At 36.4% G+C, this 18,842-nt stretch overlaps 2 protein-coding genes across 2 annotated transcripts; one reads left to right on the plus strand and one right to left on the minus strand.

Annotated features, from left to right (window-relative positions):
* Positions 1-3,667: 3,667 nt before the first annotated feature.
* LOC110914973 (3-ketoacyl-CoA synthase 4) lies at positions 3,668-4,782 on the plus strand. The gene has a single exon (XM_022159590.2). It carries the CDS (start codon positions 3,693-3,695, stop codon positions 4,674-4,676), a length of 984 nt encoding a protein of 327 aa, XP_022015282.2. The 5' UTR covers positions 3,668-3,692; the 3' UTR covers positions 4,677-4,782.
* Positions 4,783-10,661: 5,879 nt separating this feature from the next.
* Positions 10,662-18,662, minus strand: LOC110915876 (sugar transporter ERD6-like 6). Its single transcript, XM_035987190.1, has 18 exons — positions 18,252-18,662; positions 17,157-17,219; positions 16,993-17,082; positions 16,834-16,893; positions 16,669-16,734; positions 16,512-16,577; positions 16,339-16,414; positions 15,523-15,587; positions 15,311-15,403; positions 15,119-15,199; positions 14,949-15,033; positions 12,935-12,981; positions 12,771-12,833; positions 11,690-11,749; positions 11,502-11,567; positions 11,342-11,401; positions 11,149-11,263; positions 10,662-11,065 (listed from the first exon to the last, which is right to left on the minus strand). Exons 1-18 carry the CDS (start codon positions 18,444-18,446, stop codon positions 10,953-10,955), a joined length of 1,464 nt encoding a protein of 487 aa, XP_035843083.1. The 5' UTR covers positions 18,447-18,662; the 3' UTR covers positions 10,662-10,952.
* Positions 18,663-18,842: the final 180 nt, after the last annotated feature.

An 18,842-nucleotide genomic window follows, 5' to 3' on the forward strand; every position in this document is an offset into this window, starting at 1 on the left:
CTTCAGAGAAGCTTTGACCTTCTGGAAGATTAAGAGCTATGTTGCATTGAATCACATATCCTTTCCCAGTTCTTGTACTCTGAGACTGAAAACTTGTGTTAGTTTCTTTCGGATTCACACTCGGGAACGATGAAAACCCACTGCTACTCTTGTTTGAACTCTGATCAACTTTGTCTGCTGAATCTCCAGCACTGAAAGCGGTTTGAATTTTCGGACTTCTTTCAGTTTCAGAAACTGGAACACTTCCTTTATAGTACATTTTAACATCCTGTTGACCACTCGAGCTATTCATCCGGGCTATCTTCTGTTGTTCCAGATCCTGCCCCTCTAACTTCTCAATAAACTGCCCGATTGTTAGTTTGTCATAAACACCCGTGTTTTTCAATATCATCAAATACGTTCCCCACTCTTTCTGAGGTAACGCATCAGCCAATTTATCAACCCATTCCTCACGACCTTTTTCAACTCCTAACATCGATAACGATCGCACCAAGTGACAGTATCTCTCGATTAGCTTTTTAGTATCCTCACCCGGCAAACTGCTAAATAAATCAAACTCCTTTTTAAGCAATGCCTTCTTGCTTTTGAGCATACTTTCACTACCCTCGAATTTTACTTTAAGAGCATCCCAAATTGATTTAGCAGTTTTGTCGTGCTGTAGCAAAATGAATATGTCTTCTTTAATTGCCTGCTGTAACAAACTGATCATCATTTTCTCTGCCTTGTACATTGCACGTTCTTGATCTGTAAATTCGGATATTTGTTTAATAACTTGCAGTTCTGTTCTAGGCAATGTGTACTTTTCCAATATGCACTCCCACGATCTGAGATGATTTGCCTGAACCCAGTTTTCAAAGCAATCTTTCCACCCGTAGTATTCTTCAATACTCATCAGTTTCGGGGGTTTCTGGGTGGTTCCCGTCTCGTTTTCAATACTCATGGCTTGAGCAATTGCGGCTGGAGTACTCGGTGTAGCAAATGCGTTGAAAAATTCAGAACTCATGTTGACTTAACACAATATTCAATGCAATTGACAGAAAAGCGGTCCAAATATAGTTCCTTGGAGCGGTCCAGAAAGAAATATTTGGAGCGGGTCAAGATATGTTGTTCGAGCGGTTCAAGATGTGCACTTTAAGCGGTCCAGAAATATGACTGTTCGAGCGATTCACCCTTGAAATAATTTGGAGCGGTTCAAATCACCCGACCGTATAAGCGGTCCGAATACAATCAATTTCGAGCGGTTCAACTCCTGTTCGAATGAGCGGTTCAAGCTAGGTCCAATGAGCGATCCAGAGTTGTTCCAGAAAAGCGATCCAACTTCGGACAACAATTTGACCCACTATTTTTTTCGAATTTCAACCCCAAACTTTCAAGGGTTTGTCTTTGAACTATCGTGCACAATCCCTGAGATTTTGAGCAATTTTCGACCGTTGGAAGTATCTGAATCTGAAAAAGAATGAGTAGAAGACAGAATTTTCGACAATTTTCAGCTATTTCCTGTAGAACTCCTCCTCCTGAAGCTCTGATACCACTTGTAGGATCGTTTGGCGACCCGAACGAGTCGTTCAGAGGTGTTTTCGTCAATTACAGGTGCGGAAAACAAGTAATCAACGTAGGAATAGCTTGTATATCACTTTAAACTTCTTTTCTATTGATTTGACGATGAATACAACCTGTTTTCGATCCGGCAGCACTTCGGTACGAAAATCAGGAACGTTACAAATGAATTCGCTCTTAGGATATTTATAGGGCTTTGGGACCGCTTATTGGACAGGCCCAATAAGCGGCCCAACATGACATATAAGCGACCCAGCATGTTGTCACATGAGCGGCCCACATTGATTGACACTCGAGCGATCCACCTAGCTACCACTCGAGCGGCCCACTTACCTAATGGACTAATGAGCGGCCCACTAACCCAACATCTATACATTTTCATATTTTCTCTAATTTCATGCACAGATCTAACATACTAAACCTATGACTCGATACAAGACGTAATCAGCAGATGTAGTGCACCAACAAATCCTGCCACTGCCTTCTTGCAGAATATCAGATCTGATGTTTAGGGACTCAGATCTGTTATTTTGTGTGAAAAATTGGTTTAAAGACATATGGAATCTGCCGAACCAGTATTCCGGAGCTCTCTCTATGAGTTGATCTGAGGAGTCCTTTTCGTTTGAGTGACTGTTACTTTCATTGATTCCCATGATTCCGTTGATCTGAGTATTTGGGGTTGTAGAACCCTTGAATTCAGATCGAGGACCTGATGGGTGAGATGATGAATTCTCTGCCATGTGAGAACAGAGAATGATGGAAACTGAATCGAAACGAGACAAAACTGATAAATCAGAGGAATCGGTGGGCGCCAATGAACAAACACTAGACAAATGACCGGAATCAAATTATCTAGGGGGTTTAGATCTGCATAAAAGGGGGTTGTTCTCTCTCGTTTGATTCGATTGTGACTGGTCTTCTTCTCCGGTAACCTCTGCAAAACAAAACACCGTTAGCCTCGTCAAGGGGAGAAGAGGGGTTATCTCCTTGACCCGACTCCGGCGTGAGAATAAGTATGCGTTTATGAAGAAGAAGAAGTATTGACGAAGTGTGTGTAACTTGAATTTCATACCTGAATTGTTCTTGTATTTATAGCCGAGAGTTTGGGCGGGAAAACCTGTTGATGAAATGTTAACGGAAGATGCTAACCCCGTAAGCGGTTACATTTCCTTCCGTTAATCTTCTCGATCCGACGTGAGTGCACACGGATCGCTGTTCAGATCTATGGCTGGGGAATTGCCACGTGGAAAGCGATCAAGTGGAGGTTTTCCTCCAACTCCATGCCATCTTTGTGATTTCAGGGAGTCCTGAGATGAGAACACGTGTCCAGACGGTTATAACCGTCTAGTGGTGCACGATTGAGTCCTTCTAGAAGATTGTTGCCATAATCTGGTGTGATTCTTTATCGTGTGGCATCAGTTGGGTAAATAATATCAAAGTCTGGATATTATTGAGCGGAAGTGTTTAACTGAGGATTTTTATCCTTTGTTTACGGAGGAAGGCGCAAGGGTTTATGATTTCCCTTTGGTGCGCAAGTGTTGTCTGCTACCTGTCTCTTAAGCCTTCTTTGTAGGACCAGTGCGTGGCCGCGCAAGGTCGAAAAAGGGCTAAAAGACAAGGTTGTGGTATGGTCCCAAGTACTTATTATGGGGTTTTTGGGACCTTACCCCTTCAGTTTCGTATATAATTTTTTAGGTATATACGTTTTCGACCCCCCGGTTTTATAAGAAAAAAATTTACTTATATAAAATTTTTAGGCCCGGTGACTTCCGACCCTCCGGTGAAAATTTTCAAGCTTCGCCACTGATTACATAAATACAAATTTAATATATTAAATACAAAAAATAAAAATAATATGCTTATTTAGGCTCGTGGGATAATGAAGCACATGCTCCTTCTTGAAACAAGCTTATTCTTAGACTCGAGATCAAACTCATTAAGCTCAATTCGAACTTTTACCAAACGAATCTCGAGTAACTCATCAGCTAGAGCTAAGCTTGTTCTTGTATATATCCATAATAATTAGTTTCCATGGTTACAATTTATAATACTGATGTTCATCATTCATTTAATATTGCAATAAATATTGTTCATCAATGATGTTTCAACTCTCTCTTTAAATTGTAACACAGGTTATGTTCGGTGCACTAGACACACTGTTTTCTACCACTGGAATCAAACCAAAAGACATAGGAATTCTAGTGGTGAACTGCAGTTTATTCAATCCAACACCATCATTATCCTCCATGATAGTTAACAAGTACAAACTAAGGGGCAACATTAAAAGCTTCAATCTAGGAGGAATGGGCTGCAGCGCGGGTGTAATCGCGATCGATCTAGCAAAAGATATGCTACAAGTTCAACGAAACACATACGCTGTTGTGGTCAGCACCGAAAACATCACTCAAAACTGGTATTTCGGGAACAAGAAGTCAATGTTGATCCCCAATTGCCTGTTCAGAGTTGGTGGATCCGCGGTTCTGTTATCGAACAAATCGGTTGATAGATCACGAGCCAAGTACCAGCTCGTTCATGTGGTCCGAACGCATAGAGGATCGGATGATAAGGCATTTCGTTGTGTGTATCAAGAACAAGACGATAATGGGAAGACCGGGGTTTCGTTATCGAAAGATTTGATGGCGATCGCTGGTGGAGCGTTGAAAACAAACATTACGACGTTGGGCCCGCTTGTTCTTCCTATCAGCGAACAGTTGTTGTTCTTTTGTACCTTGATCGCGAAGAAATTGTGCAAGAAGAGTATTAAACCGTATATTCCGGATTTTAAACTTGCATTTGATCATTTTTGTATACACGCAGGTGGTAGAGCTGTGATCGACGAGCTGGAGAAGAATCTCCAGCTATCGCCGACGCATGTTGAGGCGTCACGAATGACGCTTCATAGATTTGGGAACACGTCTTCGAGTTCGATTTGGTATGAGTTGGCTTACATTGAAGGGAAAGAAAGGGTTAGAAAGGGTCATAGAGTTTGGCAGATTGCATTTGGGAGTGGGTTTAAGTGTAATAGTGCTGTTTGGAAGGCGTTACGGACCGTAAAACCAGCTGCCCATAGTCCTTGGTCGGATTGTATCGATAAGTATCCTGTCGAATTGGTTATGTAAGGTTTATGGTTTAGGGTTTAATCGAGTTATTGTTTCCCAATCGTCGGTTGTAGTATGCGATTTGATTATCGAAGTTGAATATGGTTTTCAATCGTGTGTTTGTTTACGATTACCAAATTCTTGTATGTAAAGGGGTCGGAAATCTCTCGTGCTACATTGGACAAAAGATCAAATATAAAGTATCTTATCGTACAAAACGTACGAATGGAGTGGAAAAGTGAAAAAGACGCGGTGACATTTTCGTAATTATTTTACTCAAAATTACTCTATAAATGATCTTGTAGGGTAATTTTGTAAAATGATCTTGTAGGGTAATTTTGATCTTGTAGTTTAATTTTGATCTTATAGGGTAATTTTGTAGAGTATTATAATTACTCTACAAATGATCTTGTAGGGCAATTTTGATCTTGTACGGTAATTCTGATCTTTGTATGGTAATAATAATTACAAAAATGTCACAGCGGTTTTTTTTTTTTTTTTTACTTTTCCATATCTTTCGTACGTTTTGTACAATAAGATACTTTTGATAACTAAAACTTTCGATTTAGACTTGGAAAAAAACTCAAAACCGAACTGAATCATCTTAGACTACGTGTAGCTGAACAACGCCAAGCCCACATGAAATTTTTTTAATTGGCTGATAATTAAGTCCACACGCATATCCACACATACATGACTAGTGCTCGTTACCACACTTAGGGCTGAGCAGTATACGGTTCAGAATCGCTAGAACCAGGGAACCGAACCGGAACCGCTAGATCCAAACCATATTTTTGGATATAGGGTCCGGTTTCGGTTCTTAAATTTGGGTAAAAACGGTTCCCGGTTCGGTTCTGGTTAAAACCACGGTTCCGGTTAAAGAACCGCTAGAACCAATTGTGATTATAAATATTTAAAACCCTATTTTATTAATGGGCTTTTCAACATCATACGACCATCCTAATTCTTATTCCCTCTTCTTATATTCATTCCAGGATCTCATCTTTCATCTTCTAATTCTTCTCCATCTCTCAACCTGTCACACCCCAATTTCCACGTGTATCACCGGTGGGGGATTACCGTGACGTAGTTGGCAACAATATAGTCAAACCATAATATATAAATGCACAGCGGAAGCATAAAGATAAATATAATTCAACCATTTACTGTAATATCAAATGTATCACAAGTAGTTGAATAGTATCCACAGGAGGGATCAAAATAAATAAAAATGTTGTTCAACAGATAAGACATCAAGCTTGCGAGACTTCTTAAGATGCTAAGGAGCTATGGCCAGCCGATTACGTGTAGTACCTGCACTTAATCTTTTTGGGAAAATACGTCAGTTTACACTGGTAAATACGTTCAACCGACACTTTTGAAAAATGTTTATTAAAATTGATTTGAATGCACGAGGCACAAATTCTTTTATAACTTGGGAGAATTATTTAAAATTATAATCTTGTGAACGAATTACATGTTCCTTCTATGCGTTCAGTAGCCCGGATCCAGTCCGGGTTAAAGATCAATAGACACACCACATTTGCGTAAAACCGAGGTGGGTAAACCATTGGCTACGTCCTTTAATAGTATAGACATAATACCGGGTGTACGCCTACACCCGACTGTCAAGGTCGTGGCCATTTCTTCGAATGATGCCAAGGATATCCGGGACATGGTCATTAACCCCGCCAAAGGCTTTTAAGTAACAAGACTGTTGAAATGAGCCGATCAAATTATTTAATTAACCACTTAAGCGATGGAAGATTTGATGCTCAATCAAGCGGTATTTTATATACCGTAACCCAAGCCCGTATAAGGGAAAATAAGTTAAAAGTATTTACCTTTGCAAGTATTGTCCTTAATCAGTTAAATCACAGATATCTTTTACTGGGGCTCCTATTCTGGAACGAAGGTTTTAAAATAACCTATTAGAATCCTAACGGGTCTTTATATTAGCCGTAGCCTAGACCGGTTAGTTTCGAGGGATAGATACGGTTTAATCGCGTGAAAGGCGAAAACCGAGAAGGGAATGTGATTCTGACCCAACAAGTTTGGAGACTTGTTTTATACGGGTTTAATATTCACACTCTGAATCTTGGGGTCAAAATGATATGGTTTGACCCGTATCGGCTAGTTTATGTAAACTAGTTACATAAGCCGAACCGTGCGCGCAATAGGCGCAACGGGTAACCGTAGGAGTCCTACACTGTTTTCCTAAGTCAATATACTTTAAAGAGGTTGTGGTATCAGTAGGATACCTTCCATAATGCCCGTAACGAGTTTTAGTTCATTATACGCCCCGTAGGGGTTTCCGGTCATTTTAAAGACTTTTAAAGGGATTTCTGAGTTCTACAGGAAACCTGAGTTTCCCGATCAGCTTAATAAGTCTAAAATATCTTATTTATTATTTAAAATCAGTAGCAACTGGAATCGGGTCAAAAGACCTTGTAGAACTCGAGTTTTGGCCGAAAAGGGCATATTCGGTATTTGCCGAACCGTAGTCATAACCGCAGGTTATGAGCTGGTTAAAATTAATTAAAAATCTTTAAAAATCCCAAAATATTATTTTACTACAGTGGGTAAAAGTTTTGGTGACGAAATCTTGGTTTAGGTAGGCGTTATGCTAATTGCGCCGTTTATTACAAAAGTTTCTTATAAATGCGCTATTTAGCATAACTCCCATTCTAGACCTCGGATTGGCGTGAAACTTTAGGGACATGCTTAGAATTTAGTAAGCAAGGTTATAGTCCCTTCACGTGTCCGAAATACTCGTTTTATTTTAAAAAGGGCGTTGCGGTCAACTTTTAAGTAATTAACGGAAATGCGTAAAAGACTCGGACAAACAACGAACCGGTCACAGAGGGTGATACCATCACGTGACCTGGTGCTAAGAGAGTCCTAAGGCATATCTACATTGTACTAACATGGGTCAGAACTGAAGTCAAAGCAAAAGTCAAACTTTTGCGACTTTCGGCTCCGAACCGGGTCAATATAGCAAATGGTCGAATCAAACGAGCTTAGACAAGTTAATATACTTAATATCATGTTTTATGATCATCAAAACAGGTTTCATAGCATATACATTACAGATTTTGTACAAAATCGCAAAACGGCTTTCTGTTGACTTTTTAAGCATACGTTTGACTCGATATTTGAACTAGTTAGAGTGGTGATCAGGGGGAACCCTTTTAGAGGTTTATTATCCACATAAATACCAACACATATTACTTTTGATTCGAGAATTCACTGGACCATTCGTGATTTATCGCAAAGTCAATCATTACTTACGACGGATTGACTTTTAGGCTAAACTAAGCAAAAAAACAAAGCCATATAAGGTTTGGCATACTTACAGAGACTTGATGTAAGACTTTGAACTAGAGAAGAACACTTGGGAGCTTCAGAAATGATCAGAGAGTGTGTTTTGAGGTGTGTTTCAATTGTGAACCATGTATGCCTATTTATAGTACACAACTTGCCTCTAGATCATTACAACACACACTACAAAGGAGTATGGATGATGGGCAGGTGGCCTAAGGTGCTATGGGTCGAGTAGAGGACGCCCATACCTCTGGGAAACCCATTCATAATTGTTTTACCGCTTTAAACATCCAACAGCCAAGTTTCTGTCGCTGGGCATCGCTTACGGACCGTATGGCTTGGGCCTTGCGGTTCGTAAGCCTGTGGCGGAGACAAACTTAATCATTCACCCCTTTACGGTCCGTAAGGCAGGACCCTTGCGGTCCGTAAAGGCTGTTTTTAAATCTTTTTCAATCTTTTGAAATGATTAATAAAATCTTTGTAATTAGTAACGAAATCTTTGGTAATTAATAACCTGACCTTTCGGGTTTGAAGGGGTAACTTTGCGATTTGGCCCTTGATTATTTACAACTAAGGGCCTTATGTTATTTACCCGTACTATCAAGTCCCCGGTTATCTTATTAACTATTCGAAAAGCCTTAACTTTCATTGTTGACGCTTTTAACCCTTTTCATACGAATTTGATCATATCTTTCTCGTTTTTAAAATGGAACTTCGCGGAATTTATACAGTACATTCCAGTGAGCGTATTTTACTGTTACAAAGCCTTGGGTACGTCAAAGGGTCACTCAGAGGTATAATTAAACATGTTGACACAGTTAACCCCCGCAGCTTGTAATCTCTCACTTTCTTCCGCGTTTTGCTTCCGTACGATCCATGATTTATTTGTTTGAAGGTACGAGCATCGTTAGGGTTACTTTACAGTATATTTACCCTTGTTTGACATTTATAACCCTCGAATTTATGTACTTTCAAGGTTTGTCAACATTAGTCCTTTATTAAATATGAAACGCCACGTGTAAACTTAAGACACGTGTCAATACGTTATTGGACACAAAATTTCGAGGTGTTACACAACCCTAACCCTAATTGCTATCATACAAGTTCATCTCCATCAACACCCTGCAACTATTCTACATGACCTTTTTTTATGATTGCATATATTTTCTTTCTAGATGTTTGCTTTCTAATACATATAGTTTTCTATATGTAAAAATAAAAATTGAACAAAAATAATCAAATCAATGTTGATCGAATTGTAAATGTGTATATAAATAGTGTATCGCTTGTTTTAATTGTTAACACGATGGTTGTAATAGTTTTATTTAGAGATTGTTTATGGCTTGAAATTTTTTATTGTTGCTTTGCTACTTTTATTTTGGTTGGTTTAAATTTGAATGTTACAACTCTTAGTTAATGTTTTGTTAATTTTAGGATTTAATTGTCAACCGGTTCCCACGAGAACCGTTTACACGCGAACCGTTTAACCGGTTCAGAACCGAACCGGAACCGTTATAATACGGTTCGGTTCCGGTTCTTAAATTTAGCAATTAACAGTTCTGGTTCGGTTCCGGTTCGGTTCGGTTCGGTCCGGTTCTGAACCGTTGCACAGCCCTAACCACACTCATGCCACAATAGCGCCCCTTCGAGGCCTTATATGGTGACATAGCGATGGGCGCTAGACCACCACACACATCCTTGTAGCATGAGTGAGAAAAGTCTCCTTGAACACTTAAAAACAATGTTAATTGATACCTGAATAGACAGTTTTGGATGTTTATTTTATATGTTTGTTTCTCCTCAATTATTATAGATTCTGATAGTGATACTGAATAGTGATAGTGATGGGGTAGTTTACAACTTTATTTTCTGTCGGCAATTTCTGGCATTTTGATTGGACTACATAAATCAACATATTTTTGATTTCATACATGTTCTACTTATGTAATTTTGTAAATTGTGATACATAAAGCCAACATAACACTGTAAAAGTGAACACAATAAGTATTAAAAAAACAAATCATATATTGATCAATTTAAGTTGTTTATGTAGTAAGATGTTTACCACTAGAGTAAATTACACAAATCGTCCTTTATGTATGTCATTTATTGCAAACGGTATCCTTTATCTTCAATAATTACAGAAAAACGTACTTGATTTTGCAAACCCTTGCAAATTATATCATTTATCCCTAACTCATTTAATTTTTTGTGGTTAAATATGACCAAATGGACCCCACATGAAGGTATTTTGGTCATTTTACTCTCATGTGGGGTCTATTTAGTCCAGATTTAACCACAAAAATACCCTCATGTGGGATCCATTTAGTCAGATTTAACCACAAAAATTAACTGAGTTAGGGCTAAAGCACATAACTTGCAAGAGTTTGCAAATATCGAATACGTTTTCTGTAATTATTAAAGACAAAGAACACAGTTTGCAATAAGTGACATACATAAAGAACGATTTTTGTAATTTACTCTTAACACTAAGCAAAACATCTATTGATCCATTGAAACGATGTCCAAGCTATAAAGTCAACAAAAAAAAACCCATTTGAGTCAAGAGTCATAAAAGGTAAAAGGTCATAATGTGAGTCAGCAAGACATGAATTTGACCATGTAAATTTTACTCCTAATCTCAATAACATATCTCTATCTTAACCTCTAGACAATGATGCATATACAAACCCAAAAAAATCATTATTCCGATAATTTATTTTATGCCCAAACATAACAGCCTTAATTCTTCAGCTCTCTCTCTCTCTCTCTTTCATAAATAATTATTACAACAAATGATATGATGTTCTTTTCGGATCCGTAAACATAATGGATTCACGTACAACAATCGCAAATTCCACATAACTTACAAGCCCCCGGAAACAAAACAATTTTTTTGAGGAAAAAAAAAGAATTTTTGAATAGCGACCGCAGAAAACAATGATGAAGAAGCAGCAACAGAACATTTACATCTTATCTTAAAGAAAACTGGATCTCCTCCAATGTCTTTCCCTTTGTTTCCGGCACCAATATGGAAGCAAACACAACAGTAGCAGCACACATGAGCATGTACAAAGTGAATGTTCCTGTCAAATAAATAAATAATTAACATACAACACAAGAAATCTTTTTGATAACTCGATCGTGTAGAGAAAGAGAGTGAACGAACCTCCACCGCTCCACGCTAAAAGCAACGGTGCGGTCATTGTAATTAACCATGCAATAAACCAATTGGCTAATGTTGCAATACTCCCAGCTAGTCCTTTAATGTTAACAGGAAGAATCTGTAACACAATGAAGATTAGTTATTAATATGATCAATAAAAACTTCTAATATTATGCAGTAGATTTACTATAATTACCTCAGACATTATAACCCATGGGATGGGCCCCATTCCAAGAGAAAACGCGATTACCATGCCCTATTGAGGAAGTTAGTTAAACAAGATAACAACTTCAGTCAAAACATGTTGATAAATAACATACTATTTATGATAAAATAAAAATAATATGAAGACATACCACAACTCCAACTACCGACAATATACCCATTGCAGCATACAATGAAGAACTTTCTTCCACAAAACTCTGCGATGTTTTTTTTCACAATTTTACATTGAAAATGATGAGTAAAAAGAACATGATAATTGTTTAACTAATGTCGGTCTATGCAAATTGTAAAGAGAAAATGAAAGAAAACAAATGATCACCTTAGTGAAGAAAGCAGCTGCGACGACTACGAGACTGAAGGTCATTCCAACGGAGGAAACCTACAGCATAAAGTGGTTTCCCGTTCTAAGTTGGTCTATATAAAAAATTTCAAGAAGCAAAAAAATAAAATAAAAAGGAAACGAGTCAAAAGGTGCCCAAAGTGTATTTTATTGCTTAAACCATTTATTTACTTCAAAAAAATAGATCATTACTGAAATAATATAACTGGTTTTAGAACTTAGTTGGTTACCACCCACGCTCCGCAGCGGGTTCGAAACGTGGATAAGAAGAAGCAAATCGCGAGAGTTAAAGTTGTTTGATGTTTTAGTTAAGGAGCTAAACATGTCATTGTTATAGTTGAGGGGATATAGATGTCATTATTAAAGTTGGAAAGCTAAAGTTATTCATTAATAAAGTTGAGGGGCTAAACATGTCATTATTAAAGTTGAGGGGCTAAAGTTGTTTATTATTAAAGTTGAGAGGCTAAAGTTGTTTGATGTAGTTAAGGGGCTAAACATGTCATAATTAAAGTTGAGGAGCTAAACATGTTATTATTAAAGTTGAGGGGCTAAAGTTGTTTATTATTAAAGTTGAGGAGCTAAAGTTGTTTATTATTAAAGTTGACTTGAGGGGCTAAAGTTGTTTTACTTAAAGAGCTAAACATGAGGGGATAAAGTTGGTTAATCCCAAAGTTGGTTGATGAGACAAAAGAGCATATATACACATAGGCGCAGGTTTCCGGGGGGGGGGGGGGGGGGGGGGATTCCCCGAACTTTTCACTCAGTAGTGTTATGTATGTACATTTTGTATAGAATTTTATAAGTATATACGTTTTCGACCCACCGGTTTTATAAAAATAAAGTTTACTTGTATAGAATTTTTAGGTCCGGTGACTTCCAACCCCCCGGTGGAAAATTTCAAGCTTCGCCACTGTATATACATATAGTCTATATAACTTTTTGGGACGACAGTAATAGATTACCCTTTTACCCGAAACCCTTTTGACCCGTTACCCAACCCACCGACATTGGCACCATTAAAAGAAATGTTGGTAATAGCTAGTAACATTGGTCCCCTTACAGTGAGCAGAATCCTCCGGCCTGTTTTGTCAACCAACCATGTGGAAACTGCAGTTGCGATAACCTAATTGGTGCCATATATTCTTTGTTAGAACGTCATTTAAATTACAAAATAAAGTTGGAGGGAGAAATAATATGATAATTAAGTAGCTGTTAAATGCTTACTTGGATAGCACCAAGTCCAAATGTAGCAGCATCACTGCTAGAAATTCCTGCCCAGTTAAGATTAATAAAATTAAACACAAGTTTATTTGAGCTGAATTTAATATAGTTTTGTTTTTCGGATAAAGGGCAAAATTCTGATAAAGGATTCCAATCAATGCTACATGTCACTTTCTGATTTTCAAGATTAATTTTATTAGTTATTTGAATTTTAATGTTCTAATCTTTCTTATTTAGTTTCCTTTCAATTATGATACCTATCTTATAAATAGGATCTTAGGGTTCATTGTTAGTTAGTTTATGTTGATTATTGAATAGAAAGAACTATGTTCTTGAACCTTTTGGTTTTTTTTTATCGTCTTTGATTACTAATCGTTCTTGAGCCATTTGATTGCACTAGAAACTGCATCACTTTCTCTTTCAATCTCACAACTTTACTTATTATTTTAACATATTTTGTAATATAATAATGGGCAAAAGTAAAAGTGCACTAATTTTAACTTATTTACTAATTACGTGAAAATAATTTTAAAAGCGGGGGACAGTTAATCATGTATCATTTGGTGGCGTTGATAGCCTAAAGACAAGGGGGTACCAGCAGTAATCGGCCTTTGTCCCAATTGTTGAGTGTTATGTCCCTTATGTTATGTCCAAGGCTTGATGCAAAACTACTATCGAGTCAGAAGTCTCACTGAAAGCAGACTCTCTATTCCTACGGGGTAGAGGTAAGGGTGTCTACATCTTACCCTCCTTAGACCCTACATTAGCTTTGCTATTGGTGGGATTTACCAAGTATGATGATGGTGACGACGATATCACTTATTATAAATGTAAAAATAATTCGTTCCTAATTTATAATAATGAATACCAAAATTTTTGGTGAGTCAAATATTCAATATCGTATTTTATAGTAATTGATATAATTTCAAGTTTAAATTCATACCTAAATTATCTCCAAACAAAATTTCGTGATTATCTATAATTTTAATTTTGTAATTTAAAATCCTCCTTTAATATTACTTAAAATTTTAATAATATGTTAAGATTATCTAAAAAAACGTATACCTAGAGAAAAAATATTTCGGAAAAATTCAATAGATACGTATACTCTTTCATTTCATTGTATCATTTATTCAACACCAACGCCCCGCTTGCAATGTATATATGTGTGCGCGCTCGGGGGCAAAAGTGAAAGTGCACTAATTTTAACGTTATTTTACTAATTTTGTGAAAATAACGTTAAAAGAGGGGGATGGTTAACCATGCATCATGTGGTGGCGTTAATAGCCGAAAGACAAGGAAGTACATGCACTAATCGGCCTTTGTCTTAATTGTTGTTATGTATGTGCCTTATGTCCAAGGCTTGATGCAAAACTACTATCGAGCCGGGGGTCTCACTGGAAGCAGCCTCTCTATTCCTACGGGGTAGAGGTAAGGTTGTCTACATCTTACCTCCTCAAACCCTACCTTAGCTTTGCTATTGGTGGGATTTACTGAGTATAATGATGATGATTTATTCAGTACCAGTGTGTAATACACAAGATCAAAGATTACAGTTTTCTCTCACTGTATGTTTCGTGATGACAATAAATAAAATTTAAGGACAATTGCTATCCAAAATTGGTTTTAAATATAACCTGTGTTTTCATATGGTTCATAAGTGGCTTTTTCCAGAGTCAAAAGTCAAGATGGACTTAAACTGTTAATTGTTGATAAAGATGGTAATTTTCCGAGCAAGACTTCCAGACTTGTCCACAAAGAAGTTTTTGGAGATTTGTAATTTGGATTTGTATTAATAGATTTGTTAATTGTAAATGTAACACTAATTTGTAATTTTTCACCGTTACATGTAATGTACTATGTTTATTTATTATATATGATTTTTTATTGCATCATTTTTTGTACTCAACTCCGTGTAGTACACGGGTCTATAACCTAGTTTTATAATAAAAAAAACTTATAAATAAGAATTGAACGAAACACAAGTTTATTTGCTTTTCGCATGAACAATACTAACCTGCAGACTGAAAGATGTTACTAGAATAGAAAAGAACACCATTGATTCCACTTAGCTGTTGAAGAACAAGTAATCCAATTCCTATCTATAAATATTAAAATTTAAAAAAAAATCATTTTCATTATCATAAGAAGACATGAAAAAAAAAAACAAGCAATAAAATTAAATACCATCAAAGGGAACCAATATCTTCTTTGTTTAAGGTCCGAGAAACGAATTGCGGTTCTTCTATTTGATGATGCTACAGACCTCTGAAAAACGTAAAGTATATGCCTATCATTGCAAGATCAGTCTTCAAAAGTATAAACGATAGAATCTTTTTCACCTTCGAATGATGTATTTAATAGAGATTTATCGTTTACCTTAATTTCATTTACTTCAACGGTAATATCAGTATCAAACCCGCGAAGAACTTGTAAAGAAGATTCAAAATCATCAGTCATACCCATCTTCGCCTGGAAGATTGACACAATGTTGCTCAAAAGTTACTACCATTGAAAGAACTCCAACACCAAAAAAAAAAAAAGGAAGAAGAAGAAGAAGAATATAACACTTTGTTCATATTATTGCTTACCAGCCACCGAGGAGATTCTGGAATAAAAAAGAGACCAGGAATCAAAATTAAGCATGGCAAAGTTCCTGCAAAAGAAATTATGTAATTTTTTTACCAAACAACATGGTTGTAAAAATTGCTAGGCGCCAGTCGGCCAGTGGGGTACCGACTAGCGATTAATTGAGACTAATTGGGATTAATTGGATTGGGATTTTTATATGTATTATTCAGCTTTATATATGTACACACATTTTTATAGGTAAATATTTTAAGTAGACAGGTTTTAAGTTTTAATCCCTCCTCGACCCATTTTTTATGTATACAACATTAATCGCCGGAATTACATGGTTTGGTTGGAAACTGGCGGGAATTTACAGGTTTTGGCCGGAATCGCCGATTTTTGGCCGGCCAACTAGGGCCAATTAGGGCTGACTACTGATGAATGAAAAATTACTCAGGTGACTGGCCAACTAGCGATTAATCGCCGACTAGGCAAATGGGTTGAAAGTCGCCCAAAGTCTATTTTAATGCATATAACCTTATTAATACACAGATATACAAAATGGCAAAGAAGTGCTTGCGGGTCAACCAAACCAGAGCCAGCTACCCGACCCGCCTAACCCACCCATCTTGCCAAACTCTTGTTAACTGAATTTGGATTATAAGCTTGCTGCCAAAAAGTTTATGATCATGCTTGATTCGTGCAAAGGTTGGCAATTTGGACCTTAAACATGCACCTTAACTGTTTTACATTGACTCAGGTCCCGAAGTAACTCATGAAGATCATATATAGCAACAAAAGCTCATTAAGATGAATGTGTTTTTGTCGACAATTACCAAGAATTGCAAGTATTCTCCAATTAGAAAAAAGTCCCAGCAAATAAGCAAGCATTATCCCAATTGTCACAGATAGCTACAATACAAAAAAAAAGTAAAAAAAAAAATAAGAAAGTACAAATCTTGACTCGGAGCACAACAAATTCACGTATTGAATTTCTAAACAAAAATACCTGATTGACAGAACCGAGTCCCCCTCGCATATTTTGAGGTGCTATTTCGGCTATATAGACAGGAACCTTTGTAATCGATCAGGAAACATAATTCTTATTATGATGGTTTTCGCCGACAAAACCTTTATTCAAACAAACTTTGAATAGATAAAGTTACCGTATATGATATAATCCCAACGCCAAATCCTTCTAACAATCTTCCCATGTAAAGAAACGATGTATCCTACGCAAACAACCGTTGTGACTGCAAGGTTAGGTTTCTAAGTTTCTAACAAACTATAAATGAAAACGGGCAGTTATAAAATGGTTATTAGAAGCTTACAGTAGCAAATGAGATACAAAGCCATCCAATGATATTAGGGATAGCGGCGATCATCAAAGACTGCAATTTTGACCACAGATATTCGACTGTTATTTATGCATATATAAATGTATCTTACATATATTATTGCAGATTAAGAAATGAAATGAAAAAACATACCCCTTTCCGGCCGATATACTCTGCAATTTGACCACTGGCTATTGCACCAACCATGGCACCCACATTTGATAAAGAACCAAACAAAGAGAACTGAAAATGCTTCAAATCAGTTCATGTATAAAGTCCGTATGATGTACAGAAATGGGTTAGCTTAGTAAGTGTACCTCGGATACAGTGAGATTAAGATCTCGCATAATCGCAGCTTGTGTAGGTGATGAATAACCACCCTGAAACAACAAGATTCATCAACCAAAACTGAAACATAATATCATTCTTGGTTTCCTTCATCATCCCTTAAACGATTTGCTCTATCTCTAGATAGAGGTGTTCAATGTATCAAATTTCAAGTTATTCAAGTTAATCGAATTTTGATATTTTGAAACCGAATTCAAATTAGATTCGAAAAAACTATTCGAATTCAAGTTTACTCGATTAAATTTAGTATAAACAAGATTTAATTTAATTTTAAAAGCTCAAATTTTTAAAATTTTGTATCCATTTTTTGCAAATATATATATATATATATATATATATATATATATAATTTTAATTCAAATTTCGAATAGAAAATCACAAATTTCAAATAGAAAATCACAAATTTCAAATAAAAAATCACAAATTTCAATCCGAATCGAATGCAAATTCTACTTGAAAAAAATCCTAATTCAAATCTGGAATTCATATCCGAATGGAATTTCCAGTTTTACGTATATAACTAATGCAAAAAAGAATACATATTATTTTAATTCAAACTTTGTATCGAAAATCACAAATTTCAATTCGAATCGAATACAAATTCTACTCGAAAATTATAAATCCTAATTCGAATCCGGATGGAATTTCAAGTTTTTCCAGTCAGATTCCCATATCTAACACTCAATCTGTACATGTGAAATTGAAGTCAACAATCGTCAAATTCATCTTCTACATTGACAAGATCTTAATATTTACTAGAATTCATCTTAATCTTCTAACAAAATTTTACATTAATTATATATATAATATAAATAAAATCATATATATATATATATGAAATTGAAGTCAATCTTTATCAAATTAAATGCAAATTCTTTATCAGAAACTTGAAAACCTTATTCGAATAGTCAGATTCCAATATCAAACACGCTGTAGATGTGAAATTGAAGTCAATCATTATCAAATTCATCTTGAAAATGAACACGGATCTCAATCTATATCCGAATAACTCTGAAGTCAACAATAGTCAATTAGGTTAACAACAAGAGAAAGTGATTACTTACAGTGAAACCGAACTGAATAGGACCTAAGGCAACAATAAGAACACAAGCGAGAACAGAAACAGATCGATCTCTGATCATCTGAGATGACGTCATCATGCTAGATTGCCTGGAGCCCATACGGTACCAGCTTCCGGTGTGCAAAAATGGTTTCCGGAGATCGGACCTGCCGTCTTCATTATCGTCTCTGAAACTCATTGTTGATTGATGATCAACTAATTTTCTAGATCAGTTTGTTGTGATTGTGCTGCTGCTGCTGCTGCATAAGTTTGGTTGAGGGAGAATATGGTGACGGTAACGGTGGACTGGTGAATGTGGAAATGGTGATGATGATGATTGGGTGTTTTGTTTGTTAAATAGTAGCGGCTATGTGTTTTGCTACTTTTTTATTTTAAAGTCTTATTATTGTTTGATAAGTTTGAGATTTCAATAAATGATTATTATAGTATTATCATTATAAGAGCATAGGTATTTTTTTATTTTTTTTTTTTTTTTGTAAAGTTACTTTTATTCAACAAGCTAACCCTCAAAAAGAAGGGCAGTCACACAACAAAAACCGATTACAAGAAATTGAAAGAGCACCAACTATTTCAT

Source organism: Helianthus annuus, chromosome 2, assembly GCF_002127325.2.
Source record: "Helianthus annuus cultivar XRQ/B chromosome 2, HanXRQr2.0-SUNRISE, whole genome shotgun sequence".
Taxonomy (NCBI): domain Eukaryota; kingdom Viridiplantae; phylum Streptophyta; class Magnoliopsida; order Asterales; family Asteraceae; genus Helianthus; species Helianthus annuus.

Excerpts from the sequence above, each read along its gene's own strand:
- LOC110914973 (XM_022159590.2), top strand. The coding sequence starts at position 3,693 with ATGTTCGGTGCACTAGACACACTGTTTTCTACCACTGGAATCAAACCA.
- LOC110915876 (XM_035987190.1), bottom strand. The coding sequence starts at position 18,446 with ATGAGTTTCAGAGACGATAATGAAGACGGCAGGTCCGATCTCCGGAAA. Across the intron at positions 16,578-16,668 it reads TTGGGATTATATCATATACG|GTTCCTGTCTATATAGCCGA; the intron begins GTAACTTTATCT and ends TCGATTACAAAG. Across the intron at positions 15,404-15,522 it reads CAGAATCTCCTCGGTGGCTG|GCGAAGATGGGTATGACTGA; the intron begins GTAAGCAATAAT and ends TCAATCTTCCAG.